The 18,182-nt window shown below is 46.7% G+C and overlaps 1 protein-coding gene across 2 annotated transcripts in view; it reads right to left on the bottom strand.

The window, feature by feature from the left end:
- NFS1 (NFS1 cysteine desulfurase) overlaps positions 1–18,182 on the bottom strand; it is a 658,188-nt gene that overhangs the window by 25,991 nt on the left and 614,015 nt on the right. For both annotated transcript variants that reach the window (XM_078652222.1, XM_078652223.1), the window contains exons 11-12: positions 11,649–11,732; positions 11,477–11,566 (exon numbers count right to left, since the gene is read on the bottom strand). In XM_078652222.1, coding sequence (XP_078508348.1) covers positions 11,477–11,566; positions 11,649–11,732 — 174 coding nt within the window. The remainder of the gene's footprint in view (positions 1–11,476; positions 11,567–11,648; positions 11,733–18,182) is intronic.

The raw sequence follows: 18,182 nt of genomic DNA on the forward strand, positions 1-18,182 counted from the left end.
ACTAAGTCCTGCCCTATGGGTGGGACCAGGAGGGGGGTGGTTACACCCACTTCCTTGGCGGGCTTTTCCCCAGCACAGGGTCTGGAGTGACCCTGGAACTGGTTCCAGCCAGCCTATGCACAGTGAGCACCGGGGTGCCACGTGCAGTCACCTTCCTCTAAAGCCCTGCCTACCTACAATACACAAAACCCTGTCTGGGACGGTGCTGGCACCGCCCCTGGCAGGAAACCCTTTGTCCTTATCTCCTGCTCTGGGAGGACTCCCAGCAGCAGGAGGGCAGACTTGTGTCTCGGTGGCAGCATCCATTTTGTGGATGCTAAGGCTCTGTCTGACTTTTAACCGGGTTATAGGTTACAGGCATGTCGTGTCCCTCTAGAAGGGTGGAATGCTAACCCCGTCGCCAGAATTGGCGAGGGGTTAGTATTCCAATTCGTATGACACCTTACTCGACATGTTTTGATAAAGCGATACCAGAGTTGGCACATAACCGCGAGGATTATAATGCACTTAAGAGTATATGGTATGCGATATCATGGAAACGGCTAAGGGATGGATCCCGAAAGCCGCAGACAGGCTCAGCTCGTGCCAGAGCACCATCTCACACGATTCCAAGCACTCTGCCTTCAGGATTGTTAAGGCCTGCCATAGGAGTGACTGATAGGAGATCTGTGTGTCCATTTTAGGGTTAGATATAGGTATACTATATCTAAAGCAAAGGGTGAGTACACCACCTTGCCCCAGCTGTCGTGCAGCCAGTTGTGTCAGTTTTAGTTAGTCAATCCAGGGGTGGCACAATACATGCTTCAGCCCCTGGGAGACTTCTGGGTGCACCTCAGCCCTGGGTACAGGGACTTGGAGAGGGCCCAGGGCCAATTCAGTACCTGAGTACAATTTGGATAGAGAGAACAGCTAGGCTGTGGGTCTGATTAGCAGGCCCACAGCCAGGGAAAGTCGTAAACCAGTGCAGCAAAAAGCAAAAATCTGGGTGATCATAGGATTGCAGACCCTACTCTCCTACAGAGAGCCTCATCAATTTGTGGTCCAAAAAGAAACTGGCCATCATAGGGCATATCCAAGATCTTCGTCTGAATTTCAGGATGAAAAGAAGTTGCCTTTAACCAACCTTGCCGTCTTAACACTGCTGCGCCATCGCGCAGTCTATTATTTCCGATGCTAAGTGTTCACCTTCAAGTAATATTTTCTTTGCCTCTTCTTTTCAGTCTTCAGGCAAGGCCGCCAGATATGGAGCTATGTCTGCCCATAACGGTCTATTATATCGCCCCAATAGTGCTAAGGCATTGGACGCTTTTACTGTCAACGCAGACATTGAGGAAAACCGCTTTCCGGTGTTAGCCAACCTTCGGCCTTCTTTATCCGGCGGAGCTGTTAACGGGGCAGAATGATTTTTTTTACTTTTTCTGTGTTATAACCGAGTCCGGCTTGGGATGTCCAATTAAACAAGCTCGAGCAGTATCAGTCGCCCTATATTTCTTATCCAAGCGAGGTAACACTGGAGGCACTGAGGAAGGATTTTACATAATTTTTACACCTTGACCCCACAAGTATTCTAATATGGGTATAGATCTTACTGCTTTCTTGAAAGGCTCCTTAAAATCATACAAGAAGCAGTCTTGCTGGAGTGAAGTCATGGGAATTTGAAAACGTTGAGCTGCTCTCTCAACGACATTATGGAACCCCCCGATGTCTTCAGGTGGTGAGTCAGCCTGTGCAGGCACTGGAGAAGCAGGACAGGGAATGACGTAGTAGTCCCATTCATCATGGTTAGACTGGGTGTCTTGAAGCTCCCCCTCCTGATGCTGATCTTCCTCCTCATCATCATCAGTAGATGGAGGATGCGGTAAAATGACAGGTTCCACTGTAAATTTAAAGGTGGAGGACGTGGTCTTGGTGATGGAGACGCCGCCGGGGTTGAGGTTTAGGAGATCTTGGAAACCTCTGTTTATAGTTCGTAATGAGGTACTGCAAGTCTGAGACCAAATAGGCTAGAAGACAAACCATTGGTGGAGGAGGTGGTTGATATTCTTCCTCCTGTTCATGGTCATCCTCATCTGAACTGTCCTGATATTAAGTTCAGAGGGGCTTGTCGCAGGTTAAAACATGTCCCCCTCATCTGAATCCTCCTCTTCAAGAAGACATGCTGGAGGCAGTGGCTGGACCCTACTTGGCGATGTTAGTGCTGGCGTCAATGTCTTCTTTGTAATCTTTAGATACACATATGTGCTTTTCAGATTTGGTTCGGTCATCGCCGACGAGCTCGTCGACGATGTGGTCGTCGACAGTGAAACAACGACTGGTCTCGTAGTCGATGAAGTTATCATCGATGGGGCCGTCGTCGACACTGCTGTCATCACCGGTGGAGACCTCGTCGACGGTATAGTCTTTGTCGACGATGGCGTAGACATTGAAGGGGTTGTCTTCGTCGTCGAGCTCGCCGACGACCCAGTCGACGGTTGTTTCGACGTCGACGATATTTTTTTGATCTTTATCGTCAACGACACGGTCTTACCTGCCGTCGACGATGGAGTCGTCGTCGACAAGGTGAATGACGTCGTTGCCATCGACGTGGAGACTGTTGTCTTCGACGAAGTCACACATAAGGCTGTAGATACAGCTTTCCTCATCGCTGAAGTCATCGTCGACGGAGTAGAAGTAGGCTTTTTGAAGGTGGGAAGTTCCTGAGAGGACACCTTCGATGGTAGAGCCTTGGAGTAGACCTCTGAAGACTTCTTAAGTTTCTTCTTTTGAGGAGGCTGTGACGAAGGGCCCCGAGAAGCCACCCTTGGTCTTTTTTGAGAGGACTTCGAGGATACTGAAGATCCCTCACTCTCCTCAGAAGACTCCAGTTGGTCCCTGTCTTTCAGCCTTTGTAGTCAAATTAAAAGGCGTCCCTCCCAATCTTTGAGGGTTTTTGTGGAGAAGGTACGACATACCTTGCAATCCTTTGAAGAATGGTCCGGGTAAAGGCAATATAGACAATCTTGATGTTGGTCATCTATATGTAGCCTCTTCTTTCCACAGGAACCACAGGGCCTAAAAAGACCCTTTTTAGGTGTCTCAGCCATGAAGATATCAGGAAACTCAGCACAGAATATGAAGAAAATCACCAGAAAACACTGGAAAACCAGTTGAGAAGTCAACTGAGCAGAGCTCAGAGGAGACTCCCTTAGCACGACGTGCGGTAGAAAATCTGAGGAACAGGAGCTAGAGGAGCTAGAGGGAGGTGATAGCTGATTGGCTCTTCTCTAGAGTTTGGCCCTTTTACAAAAGGACATGGATATGTTACTTATGTGGGGCCCTTGGGCCTATTACTCTTTATGTCTAATGGGACATTACTTTATTTATGTACCGGGGACTCCTATCTCGGCGACGGGGAAAGATTCAGGCATGTGAATCGATGAAAGATACCCTAATACTGGATAACAGGAGCTTTTCCTGCCAAACAACTGCTCTACGTCGTCCCACACTTTCAGGGTCACCTTTTTGGTGTGGGCAATTGTTTCCTCTCTGGTGGCTGGCACCATCTGTGCTGCTTCAACTTGTGTCGCAGGTGTGCAATGGGAGTTCAACCCCCAATCATTAATTACGTCCAATTGTGTCGCACTGTAGTAGATCCTGAGCTCTTGCAAGGAGCCATCTCTGTATGCTATCAAGCTTAGTGAAATAGGCTTCAGATATCACAAATTGAGTATTTGGCAGGACACAGCAATTTCGGCAAGGTAATCATTTTATATAGAGAGGCTCAGCTTGTGATCATTAATTGCAGCATACCCCACATATTCACATCCACTCTAAACTCTTTTAGGACTCTTCCTAAAGTTCCCTCCAGGAATCTATCTTTGTCAGTGGTGATCTCAAAACTCAGGTACTTTAACCCCACCTTCGAGACTCGAAGCCTCCCTGCCCCTCCCTCATTGTCCTCCCAGTCGATATAGGGTGACATTGAGTACAGATGTTTTATGCAAAATGTATGAGGTACAATAGAGTAGCTTAAATGAAAGGTTTTGTGGTGTAAGCCACACCCAACCTGACATGTTGGATGCATGGTCTAATGGATATATTATTTACAGTTGTTTTATATGCCCAGAGATTCCATTCTGGCTTCCAGCTTTGAACAAATGATGTAATATTGCCCATCAACTTCATATCCCTATGCCTCCATTCCCAGAGCTTCTAAAATTCACAGTACTGAGAAAATTGTGAATTCTATAATTACTCACTATCGAAAGAACCGCATGTTCCCATTTTTGGAAATTGAAGGGTACCACCACAAATGGCTTGCGGGTGAATGGGGTTTCAACCTTCACCTGTGGTGTAGAGTTCTAAAAAGAGAAAATTCACTCAACTGTGCACATGATCACACATCAACGTGGTTAGTTTCTGTCATGATCTGCCCTGAACAGTAAAAGGCGCCTACTTGGAATATAAGGTTACATTGTTTATTCCCCTTTAAATGGCTTTTTGACTACATGGTCCATAACGCCTGGCGGCAGGGAGGATCCTGGGAAACTATGAAGGTGGCCATTTCCTGTTTCCAAGTTGTTCGTGATTTTGCTATTGGAATTTGGAACGGAGTCCGGGGAATTTGTATTTGGATTTAACTAGCGTTCAGCGGCTGCTGGACGCTGTGATTTATGACTGAGGATTGATCGTGTCTTTCACGGTGACACGGGGAGCGCTGTGTTGCTAACAGCTGATTGAGAGCGTTCGGCGGCTGCCGAGCGCCTTTTTGGAAATCTCTGTGTCTCTGAAAAGAGAGACGAGAGAAGCCGTCTGCAGTTCAGCTTCAATCTCACTGCGGTAAGCGGCTGCTGTTTTGTTTACCGGAGCAGTTTCGAAAAGGAGATAAAGAACTAAGGCTTTCTCGGCGGAGAAGTTTAGTTCGATCTAATTTGGAATCGGGGACTTTGGTTGCTGTGGAGTTCATCGAGGGTGTTCTTTGCTCCGTGAGTACAAGCGTTCTCGGCCGAAACGCACATTGACAATTAAACGGTACCGTACTTTTGAACTTGGTTCTTTTGAGAGAAAAAGAAAACTCGTGACTCCTTACATTTTTGGATTTGGTTTGTGCAACCCTTCCATTGGATTGGAGATTCCTTAAGGATTATTGATTACCCCCTGAATTTTGTTTCAGGGGGCTACAGAGAAGTTATTTAGTTCGTTTTTGGGAAGGCTGGAAGGTATGCTTGTAATCAGTGAGAAGTGATTGGGTGTGAATCAAGGGTGTGGTGGAATTACATACGTGACCATTCTCTTTGTTATATTTTACAGAATTGTTTTGCAGGGTATAGAGGCGTTTTATCTAATACCACTGAAGAAAGAGGAGGAAACTGTTTACTTATATTGATATTGGTAGGTGGAGTTCTAGCGAGAATTGAATGAGCGTAGATAGTAAATTAATGTACTTACCTTCGTGTGTTTTCTCTGCTTTTCTCGTTTCAGCCTCCCTTTCCCGTTCCAGACCCTTCCTTACCATTTCCCTCGCCTGATTTCCTATATGCTCTGTAACATACTATAGTCAGAGTATAGGGCGATCGGGAGATGGACCCCCTTGAGCAACAATCTGATCCCGAGGAAGCCAGGTCGTGACAGAATCACGAACCTACGTATATTCTTCCTCCCGGTCAGAGGAGTTGTAAGGGGATGGCCTCCATGGATGATGTGTTGCATGCTTTGAGTTTAGTGCAGCAGGAGTTAGAAGCATCAGGGCAGAAACCGCTGCGTTAAGAGAACGTTTAGATAGACAGGTGAGGAATCCGTTTGATGCTACTACTAGTGGTTCTCCCATCCAAGTTACGGTATCACCTCCCATACCATTGGCAAGTCCTGAGCGTTATTCTGGTGATCCCGCCAAAATACAGACCTTTTTGACCCAGATAGCGTTGCATTTTTCATGCAGACCGGCCTCTTTCCCTATCAATATTTCTCGTGTCGCTTTTGCGATATCTTATTTGACTGGGGATGCGGCGAGTTGGGTGGTGCCTTTAGTGCGTAGCGATGATCGCCTGTTGACGGATTGGGATGACTTTCGCAAAGAGTTCGAGAGGGTCTTTGATAGACGAGCTACTACCCTTAGTGTAGATAAGGAGCTGTTGGGATTGAGACAGGGCAAAAATGAGTTAGTTAATTACGTGACTGCTTTTAATCGATTAGTTGTGGAGACGTCTTGGCCCGAAGAAAAAAGGATGGCCTTATATTATCAGGGTCTGAATGATGATATCAAGGATGTATTGGCCCAGATAGATCCCCAACCTACCAATCTTACTGCTTTAATCAATCTCACCTTGAGGTTGGACAATCGCATGTCTGAAAGAGGAGGCGAACGCAAGAAGGGGGATCGAGTTGGAGGGGGTTTGGAAATAGCAGGACGCACCGGAATGAAAGATGCTGGTCCGGAGCCTATGGAGATAGGTGCAGTCCGACCTCCTTTAACCAAGTTAGAGAGAGAGACTAGGCGTGCTCAGGGTCTTTGTATGTATTGTGGCAAAAAGGGGCATTTTGTCCGGGAATGTACCATGAGACCGAAGAAGAACGCTCCTTTTTCCTATGGTAAAAACGTTGCTGTACTGAAGGCTGTTGATCATTCTGTCTGTCCACAAGAGGATAGGAAAGATCAGATGGAAGATAGGACAGCACAGGAATGGAAGATACCTTCTTTGGAGGTGTCCTCATGTAAACACAGGGAAACACATATAGTGTTATCCATGTTGTTGCAAACCATAACCCACAGTTATAAGGTATCGACTATGATCGATTCAGGTGCCACTGGTAATTTTATAGATCAGAGCCTGGTGGACAGATTAGGGTTAGTGAGAGTGCCGACTTAAAGACCGGAGTTGGTTTTGGCAGTAGATGGTACGCAGTTGAAGTCAAGTCCTATTGTCGCTCATACTGAGGAACTGGAACTTGTTATGCCAGGGGAGGTGAGTGATCACCGGGAAGAAATAACATTGAACATCATTGAGGCTCCTCAGTATGAGGTGATATTAGGTATGCCATGGTTATGGAAACATAACCCGTCAATAGACTGGAAGAAGAAGTCTGTTGTTTTTTAATCCGGGGAGTGTGTGTCGCATTGTTTGCAGTCTTCTAGATCTCAGGTTTCTGCTTTGGCACAAGCGTACACTGTAGCTACGGCAGCAGAAAAGGAAGGTATGTTGCCTCAGGCATATGTAGAGAATACTGATGTGTTTAGTGAGGCGAAGGCTGAGTCACTTCCCCCGCACAGAGAATATGACTGCCGGATCGATTTGGTGGAAGGAGCGGTGGTGCCTTCATGTAGGGTGTATGCCCTGTCAGTTTCAGAAACTGATCATTTGAAGAAATACTTGGAGCATTTCTGTTCTTTGGGTTTTATTCGCCCCACGCTCTCCTGCAGCCTCGCCACTTTTTTTTATTTCAAAAGCCAATGGGGAATTGAGAGCTTGCATCGATTTTAGGCAACTCAATAAGGTTACCATCAGAAACCGATACCCGCTTCCGCTCATCCCCGTCCTGTTGGATCAGGTTAGAAGAGCTTCTATTTACAAACGCCTAGATTTGAGGGGGGCCTACCATCTGGTCCGCATCAGGGCGGGTGATGAGTGGAAGACGGCTTTTAAAACATGTTTCGGCCTCTATGAGTATATGGTAATGCCGTTTGAGCTTTGTAATGCCCCAGCGGCGTTTCAATATTTCTTGAATGACATCATGAAAGAATACCTGGACAGCTTTGTTGTTGTTTATATCGATGATTTACTGATCTACTCTGAGTCTCCGGCCCAGCATGTTAGTCATGTGTTAATGATCTTGCAGAGGTTACAGGAAAACAGCTTATACTGTAAGTTAAGCAAATGTGAGTTTGAAGTGGAGGAGGTGGAGTTTTTGGGTGTGATTCTTAACCCGAAAGGGTTTAGGATGGCGGAGAGAAAGGTGAAGGCAGTTCAAGAGTGGCCGGTGCCTTTGAATGTGAGAGATGTCTAGTGCTTCCTGGGGTTTTCGAACTATTATAGGAGGTTTATATCCCATTTTTCACAACTGGTATCCCCTATCACTCGTTTGTTACGAAAAGGAGTTCCTTTTGTTTGGACACTTGAGGCCTCGGATGCTTTTGACCAACTGAAAGTCGCTTTTAGTACTGCTCCTATCCTGACTCATCCCCAGATGGATGTGCCCTTTGTGGTGGAAGCTGACACATCCGAAGTGGCGATTGGGGCGGTTTTGTCGCAGGGAGACAAAATGACAGGCCAGTTGCACCCTGTGGCTTTTCTATCAAAAAAACTTAATCCTGCTGAAGCCAACTACACCATCGCTGAGAAGGAACTTCTGGCAGTAAAAAAGGCTTTCCAGGAGTGGAGACATTATTTGTGGGGAGGGCTCCATCCAGTAACAGTGTATTCCGACCATCTGAACCTCCAATAACTGAAAACTGTAAGACATCTGTCCCAACGCCAGATGCGTTGGATGCTCTTTTTTGCGGAGTATGAGTTTACCATCACTTTCCGTCCAGGTATTGAAAATAGGAAAGCTGACTCTTTGTCTAGACAGCTGAATTCTGAGTGTCCTTCCAAAACAGAACCAAGACCCATACTGTCTCCGGAAGTGGTGTTGTGTTCCATCCAAGTAGAACATTTTTTGGAAGCGGTGGCTAAACAGCGGTCTTTGCAGCAATGGAAAGAGTGGGCTGCTGCGAAAGGACATCGCTCTCTCAAACATGGCTTGCCGATGGTGCTAAATCGACTGTTCCTTCCTATACATGCCCTCCGGTTGATGGCTTTCAATTGGTGCCATAACGCTTTGATGGCAGGTCATCAAGGTAATCAAAAAACCATTCATGCGTTGCAACGTCACTTTTGGTGGGAAGGCATGGTCAAGGACGTGAAATCGTGGGTGAACCAATGTGAGACATGTGCTCGAGCCAAGAGTGTTCAATCTAAGGCTTCGGGTCTGCTGATGCCTCTTCCTACCCCCTTCAGACCATGGCAAGTTATCAGCCTGGATTTTGTGTTGGGTCTGCCTTTGAATATAGGTAGCAATGCGATCCTGGTGGTTGTGGACAGTTTTTCAAAGATGGGTCACTTTCTTCCCTGCAAAAATCTCCCGACGGCATCTCAAACTGCACAGATGCTGTTAACTCAGGTGGTTCGTCTTCATGGACTCCCTTAGGTTATCATCTCGGACAGGGGTCCGCAGTTTATTCCCAGGTTTTGGCGTACTTGGTGTAAGGCGTTGAACATTTCTGCCGCCCTTTCGACAAGTTTCCATCCGCTATCCGATGGTCAGACGGAAAGGCTGAACCAGACCTTGAAGAAGTATCTGCGCTGTTATGCCGACGAGGCGGCGGACTCCTGGGTTTCCTTGTTATGGCTGGCTGAACTGTCTTATAACAATGCTTGGCATTATTCCACGGGTGAGTCACCTTTTCGGACCAATGCCGGTTTCCATGCGAATATTCTACCTGTGACGATGCCGAGTGATCTGATGAACCACCCCACGGTGGCTGGACAAATAAAGGCGCTCCTGAAGATCCATAGGAGAGTGCAGGCACATCTGGAGAAGGCTAAGATGGCATACAAGAAATGGGAGGATCGTCATCGGCAGGAAGGGCCAGAGTACCAGATGGGGGATCGTGTGTGGCTTTCCACTAAGAACATTCGATTCCGTGTTCGGAGCATCTTCCATCCGAGGTTTATCGGCCCTTATACCATCCTGCGACGTGTGAATCCTGTGGCTTATGAATTGAAACTCCCGCGTCCTTGAGGATTCACCCGGTGTTTCATTGTAGCCTATTAAAGCCGGCTAGGTCGGCTCGTCGGAAGGCGGTTCCTCCGGTTCTGCGTGATGGAAATGTGGAATATGAGGTTCGCCGGATACTGGATTCTCGTTACCGGCAGGGGCGTCTGTGGTTTCTTGTCTCCTGGAAGGGGTATGCTGCGGAGGATAATTCGTGGGAGCAGAGTTCTGGAGTCCATGCCCCTCTTGCTGTTCGCCGGTTCTATGCTTGTCATCCAGGGAAGCCAGGAGCTAGAAGGCGCTAGGGAGAGGGATGTACTGTCATGATCTGCCCTGGACAGTAAAAGGCGCCTACTTGGACATAAGGTTACATTGTTTATTCCCCTTTAAATGGCTTTTTGACTACATGGTCCATAACGCCTGGCGGCAGGGAGGAGCCTGGGAAACTATGAAGGTGGCCATTTCCTGTTTCCAAGTTGTTCGTGATTTTGCTATTTGAATTTGGAACTGGGTCCGGGGAATTTGTATTTGGATTTAACTAGCGTTCAGCGGCTGCTGGACGCTGTGATTTATGACTGAGGATTGATCGTGTCTTTCACGGTGACACGGGGAGCGCTGTGTTGCTAACAGCTGATTGAGAGCGTTCGGCGGCTGCCGAGCGCCTTTTTGGAAATCTCTGTGTCTCTGAAAAGAGAGACGAGAGAAGCCGTCTGCAGTTCAGCTTCAATCTCACTGCGGTAAGCGGCTGCTGTTTTGTTTACCGGAGCAGTTTCGAAAAGGAGATAAAGAACTAAGGCTTTCTCGGCGGAGAAGTTTAGTTCGATCTAATTTGGAACCTGGGACTTTGGTTGCTGTGGAGTTCATCGAGGGTGTTCTTTGCTCCGTGAGTACAAGCGTTCTCGGCCGAGACGCACATTGACAATTAAACGGTACCGTACTTTTGAACTTGGTTCTTTTGAGAGAAAAAGAAAACTCGTGACTCCTTACATTTTTGGATTTGGTTTGTGCAACCCTTCCGTTGGATTGGAGATTCCTTAAGGATTATTGATTACCGCCTGAATTTTGTTTCAAGAGACTACAGAGAAGTTATTTAGTTCGTTTTTGGGAAGGCTGGAAGGTATGCTTGTAATCAGTGAGAAGTGATTGGGTGTGAATCAAGGGTGTGGTGGAATTACATACGTGACCATTCTCTTTGTTATATTTTACAGAATTGTTTTGCAGGGTATAGAGGAGTTTTATCTAATACCACTGAAGAAAGAGGAGGAAACTGTTTACTTATATTGATATTGGTAGGTGGAGTTCTAGCGAGAATTGAATGAGCGTAGATAGTAAATTAATGTACTTACCTTTGTGTGTTTTCTCTGCTTTTCTCGTTTCAACCTCCCTTTCCCGTTCCAGACCCTTCCTTACCTTTTCCCTCGCCTGATTTCCTACATGCTCTGTAACATACTATAGTCAGAGTATAGGGCAATCGGGAGGTGACCCCCTTGAGCAACAATCTGATCCCGAGGAAGCCAGGTCGTGACAGTTTCAGCACGTCCCGATTCAGACCAAGGGCACCTGTTAGCAGCACATAAACAGGCTCAAGAAGAAAGGAATGCCAGAGCCATGACTAGGAAGATCTGGACTTGGGTCATGAAGATTACTGGGAAGTAATCCTGCAACGATTGCCACAGGACTAGTGGCATCAGGACTCAATTGGAGCAAGAATTTGAGTAGTCAAAAAACATAAAAGAAAAATAGATACCTCATCTCACGGAGCCTCTTGACCTCATTTATGCACTTTTCAACAGTATAATCAATTTCTTCTTCGGTTGTAAAACGACCAATTCCAAACCTAAAAGACAGAGAGAAAGTCAAATGTAGAAAAACTTGCACCGATACCAAGGAAGGTCTTAATCCAATCCATGGTCCTTTACCTTATGGAAGAATGTGCCAAATCTTCATCTGTTCCAATAGCTCTCAAAACGTATGATGGTTCCAAGGAAGCAGAGGTACATGCGCTTAAAGACAAAACGCAATACAATTTACAAGGTCAGCAGTGTTACTTGCATACAATTGGTGCAGAATAATTAAGAAATACATAATTTAATATTTATGGTCTTTCTTCTGACATCCACATGTTGCCTTTTGGGAGCACTTACAATGACTTAAACAGGGATAGGCACGATGAATATGTTTCTATCAATTGTCATCAAGAAGAAACCATGGGCCTGATGTACAAAGTTATTTTGCAGCTGCAAAGTCTGGAATTCGCAAAATCCTATGGCATGCAACTGCAAAATGCATTATGTTACTTACACTGTAAGCATCTGTTCTTGACCTGTAAAGCTGTAGATTTACACACTTTGCATACTCCTGCCAACTAGTATTGGGTCCCCATGTTTGCAAGTTATTTTTCTTCGAAGAAGTCTCTCCCAATCACAAAGTAATGTGACTCCTCCTTTCGGTGATAGTGTGCATGGACATTGACTCCATTGTTAGATTGTTTTCCCGCAAGAGGGTGAGAATGAAGTAAGTAGTATAATACAGGGATGTCCATACATATGTAATGTGAATAATTAAAACTGAACCAAATACAGGTATCTGAGGAGGAGGGATGGCACATGTGAATATACAGCTCTGCATGCCAAGAACAGATGCTTACAAAGTAAGTAACATAATCCGTTTGAGGCATGTGTGCTGTAGATACACATGCTTTGCATAGATTGTATAGCAGTATAATCGCGAAGCGGTGGCTAACCAGTGGGTGTTGCAATTCTTTGAAAAATTGTTTTTAGCACTGCTTGTCCTACATTAGCTACATCCACACAATAATGTTTGGTAAATGTGTGTGGTGTAGACCATGCAGCTGCCTTACATCTGTCAGCTAAGGGAAGATTACCTAAAAAGGCCATAGATGCTCCTATTTTGTTGGTAGAATGTGCTTTAGGAGGTATTGTTAAATTTCTTTTAGTTTTAAAATAGCAAGTTTGAATACATTTAACAATCCATCTAGAAATACCAGATTTAGAGATAGGATTTCCTTTATGAGGTGGAGCAAAAATCGTTTGTTCTATCAATATAGTATAATAGTGCTCGTTTGACATCACATGTGTTTAGAGCCCTTTCTACTACTAAATCAGTTGAGGGAAGAACACAGGTAACTCAACTGATTGGTTAATATGAAAAGCAGAAACTACTTTAGGATGACATTTTGGGTTTGTACAAAGAACCACTCAGTCCTTATGAAGCTAAAAGAAAGGTTCTTCTAAGGTTAATACCTGTAGCTCACCACACGTCTTAATGAAGTGATAGCAATTAGAAAGGCAAACTACTATGAAAGAAATTGTAATGAACAATTGTGTAATGGCTCAATAGGTGGACCCATAAGCCTTGTGAGAACAATGTTAAGGTTCCAGACAGGTGCAGGTGGTTACGTGAGTGGTGGTATTCTTTTAAGGCCTTCCATAAAAGCTTTAATTACTGGAACTTTGAATAACGATAAATGGTGTCTGTTTTGCAGATGTGCAGCTACTGTTGCAAGGCGTTGTCAAATAGATGTGTAGGCTAAGCCAACTCGCTGTAGATGCGAACGATAACAAATAATATTTTATATAGATGCATCTAGCGGGTCGATTGTGTTATTACAATATGCAACAAACCTTTTCCACTTTGCTGCATAACATGCTCTAGTGGTAGGGTTTCTTGCTTCTTTAAGAATTGTCCTACAATCTGGTGGTAGCTGGTGGTAGATTTAGGTATCCAAACTTTTATGACTCCAGGAGCCAAATCGTTAGGTTTAGCTCCTTGGGGTTTGGATGTCTGATATTTCCATGGTTCTGTGTGAGAAAGTTGGAAGTGAGGTGCAGCTTTTGGTGTAGAATGACTGACAGTTCTAGTAGTGTGGTGACCATCATTGATAAGCCCATGTGGGAGCCACTAAAATCAGTGTGAGTGATGTCTGACTGAGTTTCCAAACCAAAAATGGAATGAGAGAGAGAGGCGGAAAAGCATAAGCAAATATCCCTGATCAATTATCCGTAGGGCATTGCCTTTGGACAGATGGTGTGGGAACCTGGAGGAGACGTTTGGGCATTTTAAATTCTCTGCTGAGGCAAAGAGGTCTATCTATGAAAATCCCCATTTTTGGAAGTATGGAAGGAGAACCTGGGGATGAAGTTCCCATTTGTGTACTTGTTGCCTTAGCCTGCTGAGGAGGTAGGCAAATTGGTTGTGCATGCTTGGAAGGTGTTCTGCCAGAAGAGGAATTTTGTGATGTATTGCCCAATGCCAAATAGTCTGAGAGAGGCGTGGAAATTGTAGAGTGTCCCCCACTCTGTTTTTGTACATAGTACATTGCTGTCAAATTGTCTGTCCGGACTAGGACAACTTTCCTTATGAGGTGAGGTTGGAAAGCTTTTAGTGCTAGATAAACAGCTAGAAGCTCCAAGTGACTGATGTAGAGACTCGTGTGTTTGGTGTCACATAAACCCTGAATTGTTAGAGATGGGCACCCCAACCTGTGAGAGATGCATCCGCAGTCAGTACGACTTCTGGAATAGCGTTGATGAAGGGCTGCCCTTTTGATAGGTGTTGTGTGTTCCACCACTGCAGAGATCAAGGAGTGCGGCTGTCTACCAACACTAGATCTGTTAATCGACCCTGTGATTGATTCCATTGATATGCTAAGCATTCCGGTAGAGGACGGATGTGTAATCTTGCGAGAGGCACTATTGCAATGCATGATACCATCATCCTTAATAGTTGTATGAAAGTTTTGACTGATAGGTATTGGTTGTTTTCAAACTGTAGTAATAAAGTTTGAAAGTTTTGAATTCTAGCTGCATTGGGAGAGGCTAGAGCTGAGTGAGTGTTTAGCGTTGCTCCCAGATATGGTTGCAGTTGTGAGGATTGAAGATGGGACTTTTGTGCATTGACTGTAACCTTTGACCTTATGCCTTGAGGGAAAATGTGGACAGCCCTAGAGCGAATGGGGGTTCCCCAAAACCTAATGCATATCATAATAAGGCTCCATTCTAACAATTATGTCCAAATAAGATGGGGGGAAAAGGCTAACTAACCAAATGCATTAGGGTGGACAGGGGAGTCCGCCAAGGATGTGTTTTGGCACCAACTCTGCTCACCCTATACATTAATTGGATGATAGAATCATTGGCATTGCACTGGTGATCCTCCCATGATTGCTGGACGGAAGATATCATCAATGCTATTTGCTGACGATATCTTATTAATTTCAATATCCCCATGGGTTACAGAATGTACTGAATCAGTTTTTACTCTCCAGTGAGGAATTTGGGTTAAAAGTAAATGTTGCTAAAACTAAATTCATGACTTTTAACCCTTATAGGTACTTCAAAGGCAATATTAAATTTGGCAACATATAGTTGGAGCAAGTGAAACAATTTGAATATTTGGGGTTCAGGCTCACTAACACTCTACCATGGTCTCCATATATAGCCGGGTGACATTACAGCATGTGAGCTGTGCTATATCCAAAAACTGAAGACCTAAAATTTTAGGCCTGTACGACTGGTAATTGAAATCTACAGAGCAAAAGATATTGCAGCAGCCGTGTATGCTGCCGAACTATGGGGTTTGAATACCATAGGGCACATTGAAAGAAAAGAGAAAAGGTTTATGAGATCGGTGCTTGCACTTCCTTGTAATGCACCCCTAACCCCTTATTTGCCTGGTTCTCGGCCTGAAAACATAGCTTATGTGGCTACATTTAGGCCCTTTGCTTTTTGGATTAGAGCATGGGCCAAAGACTCGCCACACTCCCTACGAGAATCGGTTGCCGAGATTACTGCATTAGATCACAAAGGAAAAATATCTTGGTTTAAGTATGTTAAGAAGTGGCTATTTAGTGGGGGGCGTGGCTAGCCGAGCAGCGAAATGGCCGCTCTGTGAGTGAGCTCCGCCGGCTACAATAATTAATCCTGAATTTATCCTTCTCCTGGTACCTGCGGACCCGAACTACTCCGAGGGTCGCTGTCGGACTCCCTGGGGATCCTTCGACTGCAGTTTGGGGCACATAGCTGACGATCCTGAGGAGCGGCAGCCGCCTGGACATTTGCCGACCTGTGCGCCCGCTCTGATCCTCGCCGGAAGTGCCTGACTCTGGGCATTGCGCGGCACTACAGACCGCGGCTTCGGAGGCCCCCGGAGAGCCGGCGAGCGGTGCCGTGCGCCACCACCTGCAGCGAGGACACCGCCGACTCTGATACCGGTGAGCCCCGGTAGTCCTTAAGAAGGATATAGCTGTTACAGCGCTGCACCTTGCGGAGGGGAGTCGGCGCTTTCACCCTGTCTGGGAAACCCGTCGGGGCGCCGCACATCGCCCGACCGTTAGCCTGGGGTGGCGGTGGACTGTGGGGAGCCCCCCGGGTCTCGGCTGCGAGGTGGTGTCTGCGGACGCTCTGCTTCTTGGCGGATTGGGGGACAGAGCGGGGCGACCCTGCGGCGAGGCGGGAACTGATCTGGTATCTCCCCGCTGCGCCTCTGTGCTGCACCAGGTCGACGGCTGTCGGTGACTGAACACAGAAAACCACTTGCACCTTTCTTGCCTTGACCAGCTGGATTCCTGGGGTTTGGATCAAACCTCTGATACCGATGATGACATGAGGTTTTGCTAGTGGGATTCCGACGCCCGCCATTTTGTGACTTGGTGCTGCCCTGATTTGCGCGCTGCAGATCCTAAGAGCCGCTGGTCAGCCTCGCCATTCATACTTACTAATTGGCCGATGCATAACTTTCCCTCGGATTAGCTCGCCTCGCTTTGTCGTGCTACGAGCTACTGCACGACGGGTCGGCGGTGGGGCGCACAGCGGCGCTACTCCTACGTGGCGCTAAAGGCATATTCCAAGCTTCGGAGATGGGAAAAAACGAAGCCAGGCAACCCAAAATCAACTTTGACAGCAAACGACCTCCGAAAACCCATGCGGCTGAGATGGATGGCGGCGAGTCGTCATCGCATGGCGCACCTTCGGACATAGACTTTGGGGCGCTTATCGTAGAGGTGCGGTCCAGCTTAAAGAGTATCGACGCAAAGCTAGATACCATGTCATCACAGCTAGACTCTGTGAAAACTAAAGTGGACGCCCACGAAACCAGACTGGACTGCCTAGAAAACGGGCAAACTGAATGCTGCGAATTCCAACAGCAGGCCAAGCAACACATTACTTCCCTGGAACAGGAAATAGGTAACCTTCGCGCCAAGGCTGATGACTTGGAAGCACGCTCCAGGAGGTCCAACGTCCGCATTACGGGTATTCCGGAGACGACCAACATTAGCAAAATGGAAACGTATGTGACGGACCTCCTACATGAACTATTCGACCCACACTTGTCCTCAGTCTTCACGGTTGAGAGGGCGCACAGATCGCTTGGAAAGAAACCTCAGCCGGGTGCCCCACCTCGCCCTATCCTGGCTAAATTGCTCAATTACCAGGATAGAGATCTCATCCTGCGCTTGGCGAGAGAGAAGGGCAGGATCACACATCAAGGGAACAATATCTCCTTCTACCCGGACTTTACCCCCCTGGTACAAGCGGCACGCAAGGAGTTCCAGCCGGCGAAGAAGATGCTGCTACAGGCTGGAGTGCCCTACTCTCTGCTCTATCCGGCGAAATTGAAGGTACAGCATGACAACACTTCACATTTCTTTACGGACGCCAAATCTGCGCTCAAGTTTGCCAAGCATATCTGTGCGGGGGCCAGAAGGAAATCGCCACGACTTGAGGAGGCTTCGGACCACCTTAGTGACAATGACTGAGGGGGCTGCCGCTGTGACTTTGTGTGACTGCACCTCAACCCCCATTCGTGCCCCCTGTGGACGTTTGGATACTCCTTGTGTCCATAGTTGTTACATCTGAATTAGTAAGTGGGGATGAGTCTCTGTAGACGCCACGGATGCCATGCTGAGGCGGCTGACTGCATGTGCTCTTTGAGATTGTAGTTGCATATGGGTTTTGCAGACCCTGGAGTGGGGGCACTGCCAGGACCCAGGAGAATTCCAATTTGAGTGTAGCCACCCCGATCACACGGGGGTGTACGCTGGGCGCGCCACGCCTCATGGGGTGCCTCCCATTGTTTCTGATGTTGGGGTTTTTGCATGCACTGCGTGCCGATTTTTGGGGTATGTCACGACCTGATTGGGGGGTTGCTGAGGGTGGAGGGTGGAGGGGGGTGTTTATGAAGTTGCGAGTTCTAGTTCTAATAAGGTGCACTGTATTTTTACCTAGTACTGTCTGTTTGCACATTGGATTGCTGGTCATGGTGAGTGGGCGGCCTTGTGTCTCTGGGAGATGGGGACATTGGGAGATATATCGGACTATACATCGTCTACTAGATGGGGGGGATTAAGCTCTGGACTTGGAACATTAGAGGCCTTGGTGACTACAAGAAAGCCCGCCTGATGCATGGTATACTGTCAAGGCACAAGGTGGATA

The sequence above is a fragment of the Lissotriton helveticus genome, chromosome 7 (assembly GCF_964261635.1).
Source record: "Lissotriton helveticus chromosome 7, aLisHel1.1, whole genome shotgun sequence".
Taxonomy (NCBI): Eukaryota; Metazoa; Chordata; class Amphibia; order Caudata; family Salamandridae; genus Lissotriton; species Lissotriton helveticus.